The following is a 23,880-nucleotide window of genomic DNA, read 5'->3' on the forward strand; positions in this document are numbered from 1 at the left end:
AAGTAGATAAGTCACCTGGTCCGGATGGGATGCATCTTAGGCTGCTGAAGGAAGTAAGAGTGGAAATTGCAGAGGTACTGGCCACAATCTTCCAAACATCCTGAGGTATGGGGGTGGTGCCAGAGAACTGGAGAATTGCAAATGTTACACCCTTGTTCAAAAAAGGGTTTAAGGATAAAGCCGGCAACTACAGGCCAATCAGCTTAACCTCGGTGGCGGGGAAGCGTTTAGAAATGATAATGCGGGACAAAATTAATAATCACTTGGACAAGTGTAAATTAATAAAGGAAAGCCAGTAGGATTTATTAAAGGCAAATCATGTTTTTATTTATTCATTCATTCATTCATTCATGGGACGTGGGCGTCGCTGACAAGGCCAGCATTTATCGCCTATCCATAATTGCCCTTGAGCCGGGGAGCCGGCTTCTTGAACCGCGGCAGTCCGTGTGGTGAAGGTTCTCCCACAGAGCTGTTAGGTAGGGAGTTCCAGGATTTTGACCCAGCGACGATGAAGGAACAGCGATATATTTCCAAATCGGGATGGTGTGTGACTTGGAGGGGAACGTGCGGGCGGTGTTGTTCCCATGTGCCTGCTGCCCTTGTCCTTCTAGGTGGTAGAGGTCGCGGGTTTGGGAGGTGCTGTCGAAGAAGCCTTGGCGAGTTGCTGCAGTGCGTCCTGTAGGTGGTACACACTGCAGCCACGGTGCGCCAGTGGTGAAGGGAGTGAATGTTTAGAGCGGTGGATGGGGTACCAATCCAGGATGGTGTCGAGCTTCTTGAGTGTTGTTGGAGCTACACTCATCCAGGCAAATGGAGAGTATTCCATCACACTCCTGACTTGTGCCTTGTAAATGGTGGAAAGGCTTTGGGGAGTCAGGAGGTGAGTCACTCGCCGCAGAATACCAGCCTCTGACCTGCTCTTGTAGCCGCAGTATTTATGTGGCTGGTCCAGTTAAGTTCCTGGTCAATGGTGACCCCCAGGATGTTGATGGTGGGGGATTCGATGATGGTAATGCCATTTAATGTCAAGGGGAGGTGGTTAGACTCTCTCTTTTTGGAGATAGTCATTGCCTGGTACATGTCTGGCACAAATGTTACTTGCCACTTATGAGCCCAAACCTGGATGTTGTCCAGGTCTTGCTGCATGCGGGCACGGACTGCTTCATTATCTGAGGGGTTGCGAATGGAACTGATCACTGTGCAATCATCAGCGAACATCCCCATTTCTGACCTTATGATGGAGGGAAGGTCATTGATGAAGCAGCTGAAGATGGTTGGGCCTAGGACACTGCCCTGAGGAACACCTGCAGCAATGTCCTGGGGCTGAGATGATTGGTCTCCAACAACCACTACCATCTTCCTTTGTGCTAAGTATGCCTTCAGCCACTGGAGAGTTTTCCCCCTGAATCCCATTGACTTCAATTTAACTAGGGCTCCTTGGTGCCACACTCAGTCAAATGCTGTTTTGATGTCAAGGGCAGTCACCCTCACCTCACCTCTGGAATTCAGCTCTTTTGTCCATGGCTGTAATGAGGTTTGGAGCCGAGTGGTCCTGGCAGAACCCAAACTGAGCATCGGTGAGCAGGTTATTGGTGAGTAAGTGCCCTTGATAGCACGTCGAAGACACCTTCCATCACTTTGCTGATGATTGAGAGTAGACTGATGGGGCGATAATTGGCCGGATTGGATTTGTCCTGCTTTTTGTGGACGGGACATACCTGGGCAATTTTCCAGATTGTCGGGTAGATGCCAGTGTAGTCGCTGTACTGGAACAGTTTGGCTAGAGGCGCAGCTAGTTCTGGAGCACAAGTCTTCAGCACTACAGCTGGGATGTTGTCGGGGCCCATAGCCTTTGTGGTATCCAATGCACTTAGCCGTTTCTTGATATGACGTGGAGTGAATCGAATTGGCAGAAGACTGACTTCTGTGATGGTGGGGATATCGGGAGGAGGCCGAGATGGATCATCCACTCGGCACTTCTGACTGAAGATGGTTGCAAACGCTTCAGCCTTGTCTTTTGCACTCACGTACTGGACTCTGCCATCATTGAGGATGGGGATGTTTACTGATCCTCCTCCTCCTGTTCATTGTTTAATTGTCCACCACCATTCACGACTGGATGTGGCAGGACTGCAGAGCTTTGATCTGATCCATTGGTTGTGGAATCGCTTAGCTCTGTCCATAGCATGTTGCTTCCGCTGTTTAGCATGCATGTAGTCCTGTGTTGTAGCTTCACCAGTTTGGCACCTCATTTTTAGGTACTCCTGGTGCTGCTCCTGGCATGCTGTTCTACATTCCTCATTGAACCAGAGTTGATCCCCTGGCTTGTTGGTAATGGTAGAGTGAGGAATATGCCGGGCCATGAGGTTATAGATTGTGCTGGAATACAATTCTGCTGCTGCTGATGGCCCACAATGCCTAATTGATGCCCAGTTTTGAGCTGCTAGATCTGTTCTGAATCTCTCCCATTTAGCACGGTGGTAGTGCCACACAACACGTTGGATTGTGTCCTCAGTGTGAAAATGGGACTTTGTCTCCACAAGGACTGTGCAGTGGTCACTCCTACCATTACTGTCATGGACAGATGCATCCGCGACAGGTAGATTGGTGAGGATGAAGTCTAGAAGGTTTTTCCTTCGTGTTGGTTTCCTCACTACATGGCGCAGGCCCAGTCCAGCAGCTATGTCCTTAAGGACTCGGCCAGCTCGGTCAGTAGTGGTGCTACCGAGCCACTCTTGGTGATGGACATTGAAGTCCCGCACCCAGAGTACATTCTGTGCCCTTGCTACCCTCAGTGCTTCCTCCAAGTGGTGCTCAACATGGAGGAGGGCTGATTCATCAGCTGAGGGAGGGCGGTAGGTTGTAATCAGCAGGAGGTTTCCTTGCCCATGTTTGACCTGATGCCATGAGATTTCATGGTGTCTGGAGTCAATGTTCAGGACTCCTAGAGCCACTCCCTCCTGACTGTATATCACTGTACCGCCACCTCTGGTGGGTCTGTCCTGCCGGTGGGACAGGACATACCCAGGGATGGTGATGGAAGAGTCTGGGACGTTGGCCGAAAGGTGCTGTCAAAGAAGCCTTAGCGAGTTGCTGCACAAGTCAGGAATGTGATGGTATACTGTCCACTTGTCTGGATGAGTGCAGCTCCAACAACACTCAAGAAGCTCGACACCATCCAGGACAAAGCAGCTTGATTGGCACCCCATCCACCACCCTAAACATTCATTTCCTTCACCACCTGTGCACTGTGGCTGCAGTATGTACCATCTACAGGATGTTTCTTCATCATCGCTGGGTCAAGAAGGCGGCTCACCACCACCTTCTCAAGGGCAATTAGGAATGGGCAATAAATGCTGGCCAACATCCCATAACCAAATTTTTAAAAAGTTGCGTGATATCATTGTTTTGACATTTGAAAAATTATTATTTGATTTGCAAAAATGAGATCAAATTCGAAATCAAGTAGATTTAGAGAAAAGGAGACCTTTGCACAAATTCTCCTGATTTTTTAATTCATTTTTGGAATACGGGTGTCACTAGCAAGGCCAGCATTTATTGCCCATCCCTGGTTGCTCTTGAGAAAGTGGTGGTGAGCCGCCTTCTTGAACCGCTGCAGTCCATGTGCTGAAGTTACTGTTCGAAGTAACTTCAGCACATGGATACTTAATTAGAAGTTATTCCTCAAAATAATAGGGTTCACATGATTAAAGATACATGCACAGATTTATTAAGCATATGGTAATACTATTATTCATAATAATTAAATGTACACTTACCAGCAGCACTTATGGCAAAACCTTGCGAGCTCACCAGACAATTTCACACATAGGTGTTAATGGTCTCGAGCTCGAGGATTTCAAGGATGATCAGGCCTCATCAAATTCTGAGGTCTCTCCCGCAGCAACCACTCATTTATATTTTTGTCAATCCTGTTATGTTTCCGCATTACCTAATCTTCCTTTCACGTTCCTTTTCAATTACTTCAGTTTTACACATCCTGATTGATCTGTCAATCAAATCCTTAGGCTGAAGACAATAACACAAATTCATGAACTATAAAAGGCTCCCTGACAAACTATGAGGGTGTTTCTTTCCCATCACCCTCGACCTTATATGTCTGATCAATACAATCCTTTCCTGCCATCTTCACCTTTACAGACACCTAACCATCATAAAAATATCAGACCTCTCCTGTATCCCTGTGAAGTTTAAAGACAAATAACCTACAAGATGCCGTGTTGTCTACACACTCACTTGCACCGACAAACTGCCCACGGTTTTGTTACAGGATCTGTCCGCATCAAAAGGAAAATTAAACTGCTTGTGAGATCTGCTACAATTGAAAAGTTACTGGACACAGTTAATATAAAGAAATCAATAAAAAGAGAAATCAGTGGCCAGCCCATCTGATTAACCCTTCGTTAACAGTATTCCCACAGTGCTGTTCGGTAGGGAGTTCCAGGATTTTGACCCAGCGACGATGAAGGAACGGCGACTCCAAGAAGACATTCGATTAAGTACCTCATAAGAGACTGTTGGCTAAAGTTGAAGCTCAAGGAATTGAGGCAAATTATTGACCTGGTTAGGAAATTGGCTGAGTGACAGGAGACAGAGAGTAGGGATAATGGACAGATTACCAGATTGGCCGGATATTGGTGTCTCACAGGGGTTTGTGTTGGGACCTCAACTATTCATTGTACTTATTAATGACTTAAATGACAGGATAGAGGTTATGCACTTTGGCAGGAAAAATCAGAGAGCAAGTTATTATCTTAATGGCGAAAAACTGGAAAGTACTGCAGTACAAAGGGATCTGGGGGTCCTAGTGCAAGAAAATCAAAAAGTTAGTTTGCAGGTGCAGCAGGTGATCAAGAAGGCCAACGGAATGTTGGCTTTTATTGCTAGGGGGATAGAATATAAAAACAGGGAGATATTGCTCCAGTTATATAAGGTATTGGTGAGACCGCACCTGGAATACTGCATACAGTTTTGGTGTCCATACTTTTTTTTTTATTCGTTCACGGGATGTGGGCGTCGCTGGCAAGGCCGGCATTTATTGCCCATCCCTAATTGCCCTTGAGAAGGTGGTGGTGAGCCGCCTTCTTGAACCGCTGCAGTCCGTGTGGTGACGGTTCTCCCACAGTGCTGTTAGGAAGGGAGTTCCAGGATTTTGACCCAGCGACAATGAAGGAACGGCGATATATTTCCAAGTCGGGATGGTGTGTGACTTGGAGGGGAACGTGCAGGTGGTGTTGTTCCCATGCGCCTGCTGCCCTTGTCCTTCTAGGTGGTAGAGGTCGCGGGTTTGGGAGGTGCTGTCGAAGAAGCCTTGGCGAGTTGCTGCAGTGCATCCTGTGGATGGTGCACACTGCAGCCACAGTGCGCCGGTGGTGAAGGGAGTGAATGTTTAGGGTGGTGGATGGGGTGCCAATCAAGCGGGCTGCTTTATCTTGGATGGTGTCGAGCTTCTTGAGTGTTGTTGGAGCTGCACTCATCCAGGCAAGTGGAGAGTATTCCATCACACTCCTGACTTGTGCCTTGTAGATGGTGGAAAGGCTTTGGGGAGTCAGGAGGTGAGTCACTCGCCGCAGAATACCCAGCCTCTGACCTGCTCTCGTAGCCACAGTATTTATATGGCTGGTCCAGTTAAGTTTCTGGTCAATGGTGACCCCCAGGATGTTGATGGTGGGGGATTCGGCGATGGTAATGCCGTTGAATGTCAAGGGGAGGTGGTTAGACTCTCTCTTGTTGGAGATGGTCATTGCCTGGCACTTATCTGGCGCGAAAGTTACTTGCCACTTATCAGCCCAAGCCTGGATGTTGTCCAGGTCTTGCTGCATGCGGGCACGGACTGCTTCATTATCTGAGGGGTTGCGAATGGAACTGAACACTGTGCAGTCATCAGCGAACATCCCCATTTCTGACCTTATGATGGAGGGAAGGTCATTGATGAAGCAGCTGAAGATGGTTGGGCCTAGGACACTGCCCTGAGGAACTCCTGCAGCAATGCCCTGGGGCTGAGATGCTTGGCCTCCAACAACCATTACCATCTTCCTTTGTGCTAGGTATGACTCCAGCCACTGGAGAGTTTTCCCCCTGATTCCCATTGACTTCAATTTTACTAGGGCTTCTTTGTTGCCACACTCGGTCAAATGCTGCCTTGATGTCAAGGGCAGTCACTCTCACCTCACCTCTGGTATTCAGCTCTTTTGTCCATGTTTGGACCAAGGCTGTAATGAGGTCTGGAGCCGAGTGGTCCTGGCGGAACCCAAACTGAGCATCGGTGAGCAGGTTATTGGTGAGTAAGTGCCGCTTGATAGCACTGTCGACGACACCTTCCATCACTTTGCTGATGATTGAGAGTAGACTGATGGGGCGGTAATTGGCCGGATTGGATTTGTCCTGCTTTTTGTGGACAGGACATACCTGGGCAATTTTCCACATTGTCGGGTGGATGCCAGTGTTGTAGCTGTACTGGAACAGCTTGGCTAGAGGCGCAGCTAGTTCTGGAGCACAAGTCTTCAGCACTACAGCTGGGATGTTGTCGGGGCCCATAGCCTTTGCTGTATCCAGTGCACTCAGCCGTTTCTTGATATCACGTGGAGTGAATCGAATTGGCCGAAGACTGGCTTCCGTGATGGTGGGGATATCGGGAGGAGGCTGAGATGGATTATCCACTCGGCACTTCTGGCTGAAGATGGTTGCAAACGCTTCAGCCTTGTCTTTTGCACTCACGTGCTGGACTCCGCCATCATTGAGAATGGGGATGTTTGCAGAGCCTCCTCCTCCCGTTAGTTGTTTAATTGTCCACCACCATTCACGACTGGATGTGGCAGGACTGCAGAGCTTTGATCTGATCCGTTGGTTGTGGAATCGCTTAGCTCTGTCTATAGCATGTTGCTTCCGCTGTTTAGCATGCATGTAGTCCTGAGTTGTAGCTTCACCAGGTTGGCACCTCATTTTTAGGTACGCCTGGTGCTGCTCCTGGCATGCTCTTCTACACTCCTCATTGAACCAGGGTTGATCCCCTGGCTTGTTGGTAATGGTAGAGTGAGGAATATGCCGGGCCATGAGGTTACAGATTGTGCTGGAATACAATTCTGCTGCTGCTGATGGCCCACAGCGCCTCATGGATGCCCAGTTTTGAGCTGCTAGATCTGTTCTGAATCTATCCCATTTAGCACGCTGGTAGTGCCACACAACACGTTGGATGGTGTCCTCAGTGCGAAGACGGGATTTCATCTCCACGAGGACTGTGCGGTGGTCACTCCTACCAATACTGTCATGGACAGATGCATTTGCGACAGGTAGATTGGTGAGGACGAGGTCAAGTAAGTTTTTCCCTCGTGTTGGTTCTCTCACCACCTGCCGCAGGCCCAGTCTAGCAGCTATGTCCTTCAGGACTCGGCCAGCTGTGGTGCTACCGAGCCACTCTTGGTGATGGACATTGAAGTCCCCCACCCATAGTACATTCTGTGCCCTTGCTACCCTCAGTGCTTCCTCCAAGTGGTGTTGAACATGGAGGAGGACTGATTCATCAGCTGAGGGAGGACGGTAGGTGGTAATCAGCAGGAGGTTTCATTGCCCATGTTTGACCTGATGCCATGAGATTTCATGGTGTCTGGAGTCAATGTTCAGGACTCCTAGAGCCACTCCCTCCTGACTGTATATCACTGTACCGCCACCTCTGGTGGGTCTGTCCTGCCGGTGGGACAGGACATACCCAGGGATGGTGATGGAAGAGTCTGGGACGTTGGCTGAAAGTAATGATTCTGTGAGTATGGCTATGTCAGGCTATTGCTTGACTAGTCTGTGGGACAGCTCTCCCAATTTTGGCACAAGTCCCCAGATGTTCGTAAGGAGGACCTTGCAGGGTCGACTGGGCTTGGTGTTTTGCCGTTGTCGTGTCTGGTGCCGAGTGGTCCGTCCGGTTTTATTCTTATTATGACTTTTTGTAGCGAGATTTTACAACTGAGTGGCTTGCTAGGCCATTTCAGAGGGCAATTAAGAATCAACCACATTGCTGTGGGTCTGGAGTCACATATCGGCCAGACCGGGTAAGGGCGGCAGGCTTCCTTCCCTAAAGGACATTCGTGAACCAGATGGGTTTTTACGACAATCTGGTAGTTTCATAGCCATCATTACTGATACTAGTATTTTAATTCCAGATTTTCATTTAATTAATTGAATTTAATTAATTAATTGAATTTAAATTCGCCCGCTGGCGTGGCGTGATTTGAACTCATGACTCTGGATTTTAGTCCAGGCCTCTGGATTACTAGCCCAGTAACATAACCACTATGCTACCGTACCCGATAGAAAGGACATACTTGCTCTCGAGGCAGTACAAAGAAGGTTCACTCGGTTAATCCCGGGGATGAGGGGGCGGACATATGAGGAGAGGTTGAGTAGATTGGGACTCTACTCATTGGAGTTCAGAAGAATGAGAGGCGATCTTATTGAAACATATAAGATTGTGAAGGGGCTTGATAGGGTGGATGCGGTAAGGATGTTCCCAAGGATGGGTGAAACTAGAACTAGGGGGCATAATCTTAGAATAAGGGGCTGCTCTTTCAAAACTGAGATGAGGAGAAACTTCTTCACTCAGAGGGTTGTAGGTCTGTGGAATTTGCTGCCCCAGGAAGCTACATCATTAAATAAATTTAAAACAGAAATTGACAGTTTCCTGGAAGTAAAGGGAATTAGGGGTTACGGGGAGCGGGCAGGAAATTGGACATGAATTTAGATTTGAGATTAGGATCAGATCAGCCATGATCTTATTGAATGGCGGAGCAGGCTCGAGGGGCCGATTGGCCTACTCCTGCTCCTATTTCTTATGTTCTTATGTTCTTATATGTTCTTATGTATATCCAAGTTTGCCGATGACACAAAGATAGGCAGCATTGTAAGCAGTGTAGCTAGAAGCATAAAATTACACAGAGATATTAATAGATTAAGTGAATGGGCAAAACTGTGGCAAATGGATTTCATTGTAGGCATGTTTGAGGTCATCCACTTTGGACCTAAAAAGGATAGATCAGAATACTTTCTAAATGGTGAAAAGCTCGAAACAGTGGAGGTCCAAAGATGCTTAGGCACACAGATCATTAAAATGTCATGGACAGGTGCAGAAAATAATCATAAAGGCTAATGGAATGCTGGCCTTTGTATCTGGAGGACTAGAATACAAGGGGGTAGAAGTTATGCTACAGCTATACAAAGCCCTGGTGAGACCACACCTGGAGTACTGTGATCAGTTCTGGGCACCGCACCTTAAGAAAGATGTATTGGCCATGGGGGGAGTGCAGCGTAGATTTACTAGAATGATACGCGGACTCCAAGGGTTAAATTTTGAGGCGAGATTACACAAACTGGGGTGGTATTCCTTGGAATTTAGAAGATTAAGGGGTGATTTGATCAAAGTTTTCAAGATATTAAGGGGAACTGATAGGGTAGATAAAGAGAAACTGTTTCCGCTGGTTCGGGAGTCTAGGATGAGGGGACATAAAAATTGGAGCCAGGACTTTCAGGAGTGAAATTAGGAAACACTTCTACATGCAAAGGGTGGTAGAAGTTTGGAACTCTCTTCCGCAAATGGCAGTTGATGCTCGCTCAATTGTTAATTTTAAATCTGAGGTTGATAGGTTTTTGTTAACCAAAAGGTATTAAGGGATATGGGGCTAAGGCGGGTATATAGAGTTAGTTCACAAATTAGCCAGGATCTCATTGAATGGCGGAACAGGCTCGAGGGGCTAAATGGCCTACTCCTGTTCCTATGATATATGTCCAAGTCGGCATGGTGTGTAACTTCGAGGGCAACTTGGAGATAATGGTGTTCCCATGCACCTGCTGCATTTGTGGTGGAGGTCTTGGGTTTGGGAGGTGCTGTCGAAGAAGCCTTGGCGAGTTGCTGCAGTGCATCCTGTGGATAGTACACACTGCAGTCGTGGTGCGCTGGTGGTGGAGAGGGTGGATATTTATGGTAGTGGATAGGCTGCCAATCAAGCGGACTGCTTTATCCTGGATGATGTCAAGCTTCTCGAGTGTTGTTGCAGCTGCACCCGTCCAGGCAAGTGGAGAGTATTCCATCACACTTCTGACTTGTGCCTTGTGGAGAGGGTTTGGGGAGTTAGGAGATGAGCCACTTATTACATAATACCCAGCCTCTGACCTGCTCTCGTAGCCAAGGAATTTATGTGGCTGGTCCAGTTGAGTTTCTGATCAATGGCGACCCCAGGATGTTGATGGTGGGGGATTCGGCGATGGTAATGCAATTGAATGTCAAGGATAGGTGGTTCCACTCTCTCTTGTTGGGAGAAAAATGGATGTATCACTTAGAATGTTCATTTAGCATATCTGTGTACAACGCAAACCAGTCTGCTGTTGAATGAGGCATAGCCCAGGTCACAAATGCCATTTTATGAGGACAGAGTAATTCACCTTCACCTTGTCCCCTCAACAGCAGCAGGATAGATGCCTTATTTTTTTCCACATAGCTGAGAAGTGATTTAGCGAAAATGGACTCGAAACAGCTACTTGAAGGTAAATCAATGTCAGAGCAGTGGGAGGCATTCAAGGGGTTCAGAGTAAACATGTTCCCACAAAGAAAAAGGGTGGGACTGTCAATTCTAGAGCCCCCTGGATGTCAAGGAGCATACAGGGTAGGATAAGGCAGAAAATGAAAGCTTATGTCAGACACTGAGAATTCAATACTGCAGAAAGCCTGGAGGAATATAAAAAGTGCAGGGGTGAAATTAAATGGAAATTAGGAAAGCAAAGAGAGGGCATGAAAAGATATTGGCAAGTAAAATCAAGAAAAACCCAAAGATGTTTTATAAATACATTAAGAGCAAGAGGATTACTAAGGAAAGACTAGGGTCTATTAGAGACCAAAAAGGTACGTGTGGAGGCGGAAGATGTTGGTATAGTTCTTAATGAATACTTTGCGTTTGTCTTCACAAAAGAGAGGGACGATGCAAATATTGCTTAGTAAAATTGGCCTTTCCCCTTCATTAAAAGAAGTGTGTATGTGTGTGTGTTTGTTCTATCTTTGTCCTTTTTCATAACTATGCTAAAACTAACTGAATTATGATCACTACCACCAAAATGCTCTCCCACTGCTACTCCTTCCACCTGCCCAGCTTCATTTCCTAAAATTAAATCCAGAGCTGCCCCCTCTCTTGTTGGGCTTGCTACGTACTGGCTAAAAAAGTTCTCCTGAATGCAATTTACGAATTTTGTGCCTTCTATGCCCTTCTCGCCATTTGTATCCCAGTTAATATTAGAGTAGTTGAAATCCCCGACTATTACTGCCCTATTGTTTTTGCACTTCTTAGAAATTTGCCTACATATTTGCTCTTCTATCTCCCTCTGACTGTTTGGGGATCAAAAGAACACTCCCAGTAGTAGGACTGCCCCTTTTTTGTTCCTTAGCTCAACCCATATGGCCTCATTTGATGATCTTTCGAACATATCATCCTCCTCACAGCTGTAATTGTTTCTTTAACCAAAATTGCCACCCCCCTCCTTTTTTACCCCCTCTCTATCTCATCTGAAAACCCTGTAACCAGAAATGTTGAGCTGCCATTCCTGCCCCTCTTTAAGCCATGTTTCAGTAATAGCTAAGATGTCATACTTCCACATGTCTATCTGTGCCCTCAGCTCATCTGTTTTATTCACTATACTACTTGCATTGAGGTATATACCTTTACACACTGCCAAACTCCTTTTTCCTCTGCCTTCCAAACTCTCTTACTAATTTTCTGCCTTCCATCTCCAGTTGTGATTCTGTCCCATCTGGATCTACACTCAGGTTCCCATTCCTCTGTCAAACTAGTTTAAACCCTCCCCAACAGCATTAGCAAACCTCCCCGCAAGGATATTGGTCCTGGCCCTGTTGAGGTGCAACCCGTCCGGCTTGTACAGGTCCCACCTCCCTCACAACCAGTCCCAATGCCCCAGGAATCTGAAGCCCTCCCTCTTGCACCATCTCTCCAGCCACGCATTCATCTGCTCTATCTTCCTATTTCTATACTCACTAGCGCGTGGCACTGGGAGTAATCCGGAGATTACTACCCTTGAGGTCCTGCTTGAATGTCTGCTCTGGAGATGACCATTGTCTGGCCAGAGTGGTCAAGAGTAAAAAACCATTCCTCCTTTCCTGCTCCCTTGCTGATTTGCTGCTTTCTTAGTGGCAAATAATCTTGCCAGTCCCACCTCCAAAAGTGACATAATGACAAAGTGGTGGGGGGGGGCGGGGGGCTGGACAAAAGATGATGGCCTCCCTCTACTGGAATTGCTGATCCTGGCCAGAAATGGGTCCTTTCTCAAATTTCCACCCCTGCCCGGATGGTATGAATTCCAAAACACGCTGGAAATTCTAGCCTCAGATCTTCATTAAAAGAAGTGTGTATGTGTGTGTGTTTGTGTGCGTACTCTGATTTTCTTAGTAGTGCTGCCTTTTCACCAACACCCTCCAAGGCAGACTGCAGAAGAAACTAGGGGGAGAAATTCATGTAGAGCTGGAAACAAGTGTGAATTGGGCATCACTTGCGAAATTTAGCTGGCTCCTGTGCTGAGCTGACCCACAGGTAAGTCCTTGGGTGGGGGAGCAGAGGGGGGGTGAAATTAGGAAATAATTCACAATCACTGTTGTCCTTAACCTGGTTATTCTCTTCTTGCAGGATCGGAAGTTCTTGGGAAATCCATTCGGATTGCGTACTCTACACTGGGAATTGGCACTTTTTATGCATTTGGCTATATGCTCCTGCCTTTGGTTGCATACTTTATACGAAGCTGGCAGATATTGCTTTTCACCCTGTCTCTCGTTGGCCTGCTGTACATTCCTTTGTGGTGGTATGTAGGAATTAAAACTTTAATCTATTTTATCAATAGATTAGGAACTTTTATTGCCATTAACTTATGGGACTGCTTCTGACCAAGATAAAGAAAACGAGAGTCCTTCTGGGATGAGGGTAGGGATGGGGATCTGCATTGGCAGTGTATTAAGGAGGTGCAGTAACATCTCCTTGACTGTGATGAGAGGCTTGACGTTCAGTAGGGGTAATTTTGACCTTCACTGCCTGGGCGGTACAGTCCCCACCCAGTCTCAGCATCAAAGGCCACACAAATCAAGTATGGCATGGTTACCAGCAGTGTAAATCTCCATTTACTCTCTTCCATCAAGCTCCCTCTAATTATTCCACCAACCTGCCTTAACTCCACTCTCAGAAAAGCACCATCTGCTGTTCCAGTGTAACAGTTCCTGTACCAGCCACCATTATGGTACCCCAGAGTGAGGTTGCCAATTTATATCAAGACATAACATTTTTATACTATGGGATCATGCCCATTAGCAAGTGAGTTTCAACAGCTCCAAAGCAATCTCAGTACCCTTAGAACCAGGAAAGACTTTCATCCCTCCATGCTGGGATGGATTCTAGCAGCATGGTTCTGTGGCAGAGGGAAGTTAAACTGCCAAAACAGATCATAGCTGTGATAATCACAGTTTAGAATGTCAACAGGCAAAAAATGAGCTTCTTGACTCCCATAAGACACAAAGCATAAGTGGCCTATAATGTAAATCTACTTATTGGAAAATTGCAAATTACAATACCAAAAATGTGGAAAGTGTATTTTACTGAGTTGGAAATGGCCCTTGGTGACAAGGAGGTTGGTTAACAATCCACATATCAGGAGGCAGATTTAGGGTCTTGGTACGAGGTTGAACACCACCCCCATCAATTTGAAGATTTGGTAGGTGGTCCAAAAAAAGTTTAACAATGGAAAGATAATTGGCAAAGAAAAAGTTACAGATACCATCAGTGGCTTAAGTGGGTCTTTGGAAGCAGAACTTTGTAGCTCAGCCCAGCAACTGGCCTCAGAGAACCATGGCCATGTAACATGGTACACAGACTCAGTATGAGAAGAAGTACATAGATTTGATGGGAAAAGACCACAAGGTACATATGTTGGGCACATTTATTACTGTGATGATAATAAATTGTTTTAAATCACCAGGTTTTCCTTGTCCACAGACAAATTATTAGTAATGGATGCTTGGGTAACAGTAGGTCATTTTGCGGACAACACCAGATTGGGGGGTATAGTTAATACCGAGGAGGACTGCGACAAAATACAGGAAGACATTAATAAACTTGCAGAATGGACGTGTAATTAGCAAATGAATTTCAATATAGATAAGTGTGAGGTATTGCATTTTGGTAGGAAGAATAAGGGGGCCTCATACTGCTTGGATAATAAGAGTCTAAATGGGATAGAGAAGCAGAGAGATCTGGGGGAACAGATACACAAATCAACAAAAGTAGCAGGATAATAAGGCCATAAAAAAAGAAAATCAAGCGCTGGGGTTTATTTCTAGAGGGATAGAATTGAAAAGCAGAGAAGCTATGTTAAACTTGATAAGATCATGCTGTGAACAGTTCTGGTCTCCATATTATAAAAAGGATATAGCAGCAATGGAGAAGGTGCAAAAAAGATTTACTAGGGTGATACCAGAACTGAGAGGTCATACTTATCAGGAAAGATTGAGCAGGCTGGGACTCTTTTCTCTTGAAAAGAGAAGGCTGATGGGTGACCTGATAGAGGCCTTTAAGATTATGAAAGGGTTTGATAGGGTAGGCGTAGAGTAGATGTATCCATTTGCGGTGAAGACCAGAACTAGGAGCCATAAATATAAGATAGTCATCAATAAATCCAATAGGGAACTCAGGAGAATTTTTTTTACCCAGAGAATGGTTAGAATGTGGAACTTTCTACCACAAGGAGCAGTTGAGGCGGCGAGCATAGATGTATTTAAGGAGAAGCTAGATAAACACAGGAGGGAGAAAGGAATAGAACGATATGCTGATAGGGTTAGATGAAGTAGGGAGGGAGGAGGCTCAAGTGGAGCATAAACAGGGCATGGGCCTGTTGGGTTGAATGGCCTGTTTCTGCGCTGTACATTCTATGTAATCTATATATATATATATATATATGTCATGTGAACGGTTTGCATGAGGATGTGTATGAGTGATTTGTATCAGTGAGATTGATGTATGAAATTTCTCACCTTGGAACAGGAGATCAGAACTGAAATCACATTGGACACTAAATTGGGCCGGGTAGCGCCCATTGTTTCGGCGCTACACGGCCTCTCCAACATCCAAGATGGCGTCTTGGATGCCCATGCACATTTCCTGCATGACGTGCGCCAGTCGCCATCTTGGTATATGAGTTAGCGCAGGCACATAAAACTAACGCTGGAATCATGTAAAGTCGGGAGAAAATGGCTTCAATCTGTGTGCAACGCTGATTTAAAGTGATAAGTCCCAAAATGGTATCTAACGCTCAACTCAATGCACAGTCTTAACCCGGACCATCTGAACGTGTGTTAGAGTGCCTGGAGGAACCCCCACCAGCGCTGTTTAAAGGGATCATGCAGGATTTATAGGTTAGTGGCTGGATTATTGCTTCCGGCTGCCGAGACATTTGTATCTGTTTTTGGAGGTCTCCTAGACTTCAATACTAGGATGCGGGGACATAGTGTAACATTTAGTGTCAGGATGTGCAGGAGTGAAGTTAGGAAATGCTTCTACACGCAAAGGGTGGGAGACATTTAGAACGCTCTTCTGCAGACGGCAGTTGATGCTAGCCCACTTGTGAATGTTAAATCTGAGATTGATAGATTTCTGTGAACCAAGGGTATTACGGGATATGGGGCTAAGACGAGTATATGGAATTAGATCACAGGTCCACCATGATCTCATTGAATGGCAGAACAGGCTCGAGGGGCTAAATGCCACTGCCACTTGCTGCCTCTTGATAGGCGTCACTTTCTCCTGCAAGAAAGCGGGACGTGTGTCTGAGTGATGTGCCTGTCATGATTGAATAGCTGCCAGTGTGTGTGGCCTGTGAGTTGTGGGCGGGCGGCTTTATATAGTCGTAATGTGTAAGGGTGAGAGGAAGCATCTGATTGGAAGAGTTGAGTACTGAAGGAAAGAGTTTATTGGTATGTGGGGGATGGGGGTGTAGTGCGTGGAGCAGTTGGTAGGAGACGCCACTTGACAGCTGACCTCACTCACCTTGACCACTCATGTCAAAGCACTGAATTTCTTCCTGCACTGCATCCATGTTCATGATGCTGTGTGCCTGGCATTGACTTTGTCCCCCATTATCTCCCACTGCCTTTTGAATATATGTTTGGAGGGCCTCTTGCCCGTGCCCCCCACCCCCACTCCCCCCTCTCCCTGCGGATACAGGATGCCCCTCTTTCTGTCCACCTCTTGCACGCAAGGTCTCCAGTGCATTAGCAGAGAACCTTGGTGCATGCACTCTTGCAGGCCTGGTACCAACTCAGATCGGCGGATTGGTGAGGTCTGGCGTGCAGATTGGAGGATGTGAGATTTAGTAGCGCGCAACCTTTATTCAATGTTTTAACATAACTCATCAGTGTGTAAACATAGGGATAGGACCTGCATCTGTGCTTTATGTGTGCGATGTCTGATCTCCGTTCAGACTTTGTGCAGACAGTAGACTGTTATTTTCAGCAAACAACAAGTGCCAGCTACCTTTAAGAGATGTCTAAGAAACATCCTCCCTTTAAGAGATTGTGCTCCCTCTGGTGGTGGAAAGTGCAAATTGCATTGATTCCACGTGCAAGGCCTGGAAAGGAACACTGATTACAGGTAAGTACTCCGGTGGGTCCAAACTTGCGTCCTGTCTGCGCAGGGGCCATTGGGCGCAGGGTAATAGCATATCACGCTACCCGCGTCCAAAAGCGGCCCCCATTGAGTTTTTCCCCCATTTTGTCTAACCTCCTGTGCCAATGTAACTTTATCTGCTTGTCCGGGTTGTTGGAATGCTTTGTGCTCCTTGAATTTGGTTTTGAGGTGAAGATCCTTTTAAAATAAGCACACCATTTTGCATACTTTGGCTGGCTCATATTGTAAGCCTTTGAATCATAGAATCGTTACAGCACAGAAGGAGGCCATTCGGCCCACCGAGCCTGTGCCCCTTTGTAAGTGCAATCCAGTTAGTCCCATTCCCCTGCTCTGTCCCCATAACCCTGCAATTTTTTTCCCTTTATATGTTTATCCAATTCCTTTTTGAAAGCCACGATTGTATCTGCATCCATCACCCTTTCAGTCAATGCATTCCAGATCAGAACTACTCGCTGCGTAAAAAAGTTTTTTCTCATGTCGCCTTTTTTTTGCCAATCATTTTAAATCTGTGTCCTCTGGTTCTCGACCCTTCTGCCAATGGCTTTATCTAAACCCGTCATGATTTTGAACACTTCTATCAAATCTCCTCTCAACCTTCTCTGCTCTAAGGAGAACAACCCCAGCTTCTCCAGTCTATCCATGTAACTGAAGTTCCTCATCCCTGGAACTATTCTAGTAAATCTTTTCTGCACCCTCTCTAAGGCCTTCACATCCATACTAAAATGCAGTGTTCAGAATTGGACACAATACCCCAGTTGTGGCCGAACCAGTATTTTATAAAGGTTCAACATAACTTCCTTGCTTTTGTACTCTATGCCTCTATTTAAAAGCCCAGGATCCCGCATGCTTTTTTAACCGCTTTCTCAACCTGTCGGGCCACCTTCAAAGGTTTGTGCACATATACCCTCAGGTCTCCCTGTTCCTGTACCCCCTCTTAGAATTGTACCATTTAGTTTATATTTCCTCGCCTCGTTCTTCCTGCCGAAATGTATCACTTCACACTTCTCTGCATTAAATTTCATCTGCCATGTGTCCGCCCATTCCACCAGCCTGTCTACATTCTCTTGAAGTCTATTATTAGCCTCCTCACTGTTTACTACACTCCAAGTTTTGTTTCATCTGCAAATTTTTAAATTGTGCCCTGTACACTCAAGTCCAAGCCATTAATATATATCAAAAAAAGCAGTGGTCCTACTACTGACCCCTGGGGAACACCACTGTATATCTTCCTCCAGTCTGAAAAACAGCCATTCACCACTATTTGAAGATAGGAATTACATCTGTTGTTTGCCAGTTCGCTGGCACTATTCCTTTTTCTATTGTATTGTTATATATGGATACTAGTGCCTCTGGTTTTTGCTCCCTGTGCGTATCCGCAGGTGCAATCTGTCTGAACCCTGAGCTTTGTCCTCCCTAAGTTTGACTAGTTTGTCTAGTATATCCTTTCTTAATTGTTATAATGTGCCTCTTGATTTCTTCTATTGTTATTATTTCCTCTTTGTTAGTCTCTTCAGTGAAGGCTGAGGCAAAGTATCTATTCAGTATCCCTGCCATTTCAGTATCATCTCCTATGAGTTTATCTTGCTCATCCCTTAGAGGCCCTATTCTAATCTTAATTCTCCTTTTGTTGTTTATGTGCCTATAGAATACTATTTCTTTTTATATTCTTTGATGTTTTCATTTCATATTTCCTCTTTACCTTCCTAATTGTCTTTATCCTCTTTCCTAAACTCATCATATTCCATTTTGTCAGCCTCTCCTTTATTGTTTATGTACTTTGCGTATGCCTTTTTCTTTTGATTCAAACATTTTCAGAGGTCATCCTGCACGGTACAGGATGCATTTGTTCAGCCCTCCAGCACTCCCATTGTTCGTCAATTAAAGGGAAGCAGGAATGTATTCGGAATAAGTTAACTGAGATGTTACAAGATGCAGAAGATAGATATAGATGAAGACCATTCAGTCCATCTCAGCTCATTCATCAAGAAAAAAACTGAAGTATTCCCATCACAGAATCCAATTGTTTATTAAATGATTTCACTGGCTTGGCCAGAAGCTCATTTCATGTCTTGAATACTCTTTGTGTGAAGAACAAATACTGATGCAGGCCTCGTTTCTCACATTGTTGACCTAAAGCTAGTGGCATAATTGGTGTTTAATACCTACAGCCATCGCTGATGTCTCTGCTGATACCGGGGAGCATGTTACTTACATTTTAAAGTTACAGTTCTGGAAAAGACACTACTCATGAATTTGACAGTCTTCTGGGCTGAGCATGAACGTCAGATATACAAATTCTGCTGAATCCAAATTGATTTAAGCACTGAATGCAGTCAATGCGATAACATAGAGAGCAATCAGAAATCATGGTTTTGTAGTTGGAACAGCACAGGAGGACGCCATTCGGCCCATTGTGTCTGTGCCGGCTCTTTGAAAGAGCTATCCAATTAGTCCCACTCCCCTGCTCTATTCCCATAGCCCTGTAAATTTTTTCCCTTCAAGTATTTATCTAATTCCCTTTCAAAAGTTACTATTGAATCTGCTTCCACCACCCTTTCAGGCAGTCATTCCAGATCATTACAACTCACTGTGTAAAAAAATGATTTCTCACGTTGCCTCTGGCTCTTTTGCCGATCAACTTAAATCTGTGTCCTCTGGTTACCGACCCTTCTGCCACTGGAAACAGTTTTTCTTTATGCACTCTATCAAAACCAGTCATGATTTTGAATAACTCTATCAAATCTCCCCTTAACCTTCTCTGTTCTCAGAAGAATAGCCCAGCTTCTCCAGTTTTTCCAAATAACTGAAGGTCCTCATCCCTGGCACCATTCTAGTAAATCTCTTCTGCACCCTCTCAAAGACATCCTTCCTAAAGTGCGGTGCCCAGAAATGAAAACAATATTCCAGTTGTGGCTGAACCAGTGTTTTACAAAGGTTCAACATAACTTTCTTGCTTTTGTACTCTGTGCCTCTCTTTATAAAGCCCATACTTTTTTAACAGCCTTCTCAACTTGAGATAGGGAGGGGGGAGGTCATGGAGGGATTTGAAAATAAAGATGAGAATTTTAAAATCGAGGCATTGCCAGACCGGGAGGCAATGTTGGTCAGGGGTGATGAGTGAACGGGACTTGGTGTGAATAGAGTTTTGGATGAGCTCAAGTTTATGGAAGATGGAAGATGAAAGACCAGCCAAGATAGCACTGAAAAATTAACTCTTCTTTGCCAAATTATCAAGGAAGGAACCAGACCACTATTTATTGGTTACAAATCACAACTTAACGTTAAAGTTGGGCATAAGAACGCTTAATAGATATGCCTAAGTATAGAGTTATCTAACAGTTGAACAGAAAATCATAATGGGCAGTGTTACTTAACAAAATGAGTAGCAAAGGTTACACAGGCAATTCAGTGTATCACTGTAAATCAACACTAATGGATGCTGAACACGAACTATAGCAGCAACCAGGATATATATTGATGAGATTATTTTAAGAATAGTTCCTTATAAAGTTGACAAGATAACAGCTTTGAATAGCCAGTCTACCAAATAGCTGAAGACTACGTGTGTGATTAACAACGTTCAGAGCTCACATGACTTCTTCATTACGAGCAGCGTGGTTGGGTCAAGTTCCTTCATTCCCTGGGACACAGGCGTTAGTATCTGGAATGTTGACTCAATGAGCCTCCTTTCGGCAGCAGGGTAATTCGTTCCCACTTGGATTTCCGGCTTCAACTGAATCCACCTTACGCACAAGTGACAATATCTAAGCTGGCTTCACTCTCACCTCTCTCTGGCCTCAGGCACTTATAAAGTTAGTGAGTCGTTGCCTGCAATTGGATGATACAGCCTCACAAGCTAACTCAGTGTTTTACTCCTTGTCCTAATAAACTGTACTTGTAAAGGTACCTTTCCATGTCAGCTAGGTAAAGGTCCTTACGGAACAAAGAGAATCTAAGCTGCGCAGCGGACATGATGCATATTCGCATGACACGATCTGAAGTCCACCATTTAAAGGGCAAAATTGGAATTTGGAGGAGCCAGGAGGTATTTACCATAAATTCACGAAGAGCAAGGCCAGCACCCAGATTCAATGATGCTTCCCTTGAAGTATTGCTGGTTACAGTGAGGAGCAGGAGGGACATCATTTTCCACAGCAATGGGAGAAAGAAACCTGCTTCTCTTACCAAGAAGGTATGGCTGGAGGTGGCTGAGGAGGTGAGCAGCAGGAACACTGTGCCCCAGTTTTGGATGCAGTGCAGCTCCAACAACACTCAAGAAGCTCGACACCATCCAGGACAAAGCAGCCCACTTGATTGGCACCCAATCCACCTCTGTAAACATTCACTCCCTTCACCACCAGCGCACCGTGGCTGCAGTTTGTTCCATCCACAGGATGCACTGCAGCAACTCACCAAGGCTTCTTCAACAGCTCCTCCCAAACCCGTGACCTCTACCACCTAGAAGGACAAGGGCAGCAGGCACATGGGAACAACATCACCTGCACGTTCCCCTTCAAGTCACACACCATCCCGACTTGGAAATATATCGCCGTTCCTTCATCATCGCTGGGTCAAAATCCTGGAACTCCCTTCCTAACAGCACTGTGGGAGAACCGTCACCACCATCTTCTCAAGGGCAATTAGGGATGGGCAATAAATGCTGGCCTTGCCAGTGATGCCCACATCCCATGAACAAATTTAAAAAATGAAAGTGCTTTAATGACCTAATCAGGTCAGGAAAAGTGAGTACTGATGCTGATTCACTTACATCCTGTGGTGTACTACAACCCCCTCTCACTCTGGGTTGCCAAACGTACTCCATCACATTATTCCTCACGCCCACTTAAGTTTCAGCAGCACCCATCCTTCAATTTCTATGCACTTCCTTACCTCCCCATGTACCATTCACTGCTGCCACTCACCCCAATCCTTAAGCAATGGATGCATCTGTCTGATAGTCACCCTCTGATGCATCTGTATGACAGTCAGCCTCACCCAATGCTCTGCATCCATTGGGTGAATACGTGACCTTCAGTCACTCACAGGTCTGTTCATTCGCCCCTTGTAGGGGAAGAGAGCGCAAAACACAAGCGAGAGGGAAATGACTGGAGGTGGCCCGTCACAAATTTTGCAGCTCACAGATGCAGAGGACGCCATGGAGAGAAGTAGCACCTCTGTGTCCCACTCTATCGGAGATGGAGAAACTGGGAACTCACAGATGCTTGGTGACAGAATTTTAAAAATCTCTGACACACATGCTGACTTTATTTCATCAACGACTGAAATAGAAGAAGCCTGAGTATGGTGATTGTCAAAATTGTTACTTTTCCAGGACTAATTCATATCACTTTCTTTTGTCTTCCAGGGCCTTCACTCGTAGAGCAAGAGTCTGCGAGATTCATGACAACAATTCCTCAGAGGAGCTCATTCCTTCTGAGGGTGCACCATCACAGAACATACAGCCATACACCAGGGCAAATACTCGCACTTCGGTGGGACCTGTTAGATAGTTAGTTGGGTTTTCACCTGGTGATTCACAATTCACAAGTGAACACGAGCAGACACTGGTGGCAGGGGCAGCTGTGGAGAGTCCGCATCGGAGGGCGCTCTCCTCTTCAAGCTCTGCTCAGCTGGACACAGATGCTGAACCCCGGGGGCCATCATTGAGAAGGACAATGTTTGAGGTACAGCAGCAACTTTACGAGGTATTGGCAAACGTTCCACGCACACTGTCCACGATAGTGGAGAGGATGGAGGAGTCCTACACCAACGGTAGTGGATTGGTGTCGCAGGTAATTGAGAGAGCGGTCGCCTTGGTGGAGCTTCAAGCTCGGTTTTCAAATAAGTCTGTGCAGGCCATGACCACGGCCGTGCAGGAGATGTCTGTTGCCTTAAACAGGATGACAGATACCTTACCTTACAACGTGTCACTGATCTGCACCAAGCTGCTTGCCAGCACAGTGGTAGGGTTGTTATGGCGCTGACCCAGGAGAGGGATGATGGCGAAAGGAGACATGGAAGTGGGAACTCCACTCAAAACGCTCCCTCGTCTCACCCATTGCCCCTCCCACCTCAACCAGTACCTGAACTGCTGCCTCATCTCCTGATGGCCGAGTCTGACCCTGCACAGGTGCAGGTGGAGCAGTCTTTGGCGGAGCCCACAGGGGCTCCAAAACCCAGAAGTAGTAGGCCAAAAGCATCTCAGCAGTCAGGGCAGAGATGTAAGCAGCCTGCCTCTACCTCTGCTGAAGCCACAGGGGATGCATCACCTAGAAGCGGTAGGAAACGTAAGTTAAAGCAATTGTCATTCACCAAGGGTATATACGTGGGTGATTGAAAAAAATGTTATGTTGTGAAGTTTCCTTTATATCGGTACGTAAAATTTATTGATTAGCACCACTTTCACGTCTTGCCCATTATTGCATCCTGAGTGTCAACTCGCTCTATCATTTGCTTCATGATAAATGTCAATACATGACGGGACCTATTGGGTGGGTGTCCAATGAGTATATGTATGGTTGAAGGACTGTTTCGTGCAAAGTGGGGGGGATGGTGTGGTGGTGATGGGAGTGGGAAAGGGCCGGAGTATTTCAATTTTTATTTTTCCCAGTCTGACTTGCTAAGTGAACCTTTGAGATATGAGGTCATCCCTGGCATCTTATTGTTGATCTTCTCTTGTAAAGAGGGTGATAAAACTGCATTCACTCTTAATACAGTTTGAAAAGTGTAGGCTAGATTTTCTGATTATTTTCTTTATATCTAGATTTGTGGTAATTATATCCTTAATTAAAGGCCCTAAAATTTTCTCTACCACAGATGTTAAGCTAACTGGACTTTAATTACCTAGATTAGCTTGGGCTGCCTTTTTAAAAAATGGGTCTACATCGGACATTCTCCAGTCTTCGGTACACGTTGACACTCAATAGAGCCCTGAAATATCATTTCTAGCAACTCTGCAATTTACTCCCTCAACTTGTTCAGGATCCTAGGATGCTTCCCATCAGGCCCTGCCATGTTGTCATTCCTTGGTTTAACTAGGCATTTTGTCATTTCTTGGATATCACATATTTTCTGATATTCTTCTCTTTAGTCAAGACTGAAATATCTATTCAATACCTCTGTCCTTATATAATTAACCTCTATAAATTGACAATCC

At 45.6% G+C, this 23,880-nt stretch overlaps 1 protein-coding gene across 2 annotated transcripts in view; it reads left to right on the plus strand.

Moving 5' to 3' along the window:
- Nucleotides 1-23,880, plus strand: part of LOC137332378 (organic cation/carnitine transporter 2-like) — a 75,677-nt gene that overhangs the window by 19,695 nt on the left and 32,102 nt on the right. For both annotated transcript variants that reach the window (XM_067996156.1, XM_067996157.1), the window contains exon 4: nt 12,687-12,858. In XM_067996156.1, the coding sequence (XP_067852257.1) occupies nt 12,687-12,858 (172 nt within the window). The remainder of the gene's footprint in view (nt 1-12,686; nt 12,859-23,880) is intronic.

This window comes from Heptranchias perlo, chromosome 14 (genome assembly GCF_035084215.1).
Source record: "Heptranchias perlo isolate sHepPer1 chromosome 14, sHepPer1.hap1, whole genome shotgun sequence".
Taxonomy (NCBI): domain Eukaryota; kingdom Metazoa; phylum Chordata; class Chondrichthyes; order Hexanchiformes; family Hexanchidae; genus Heptranchias; species Heptranchias perlo.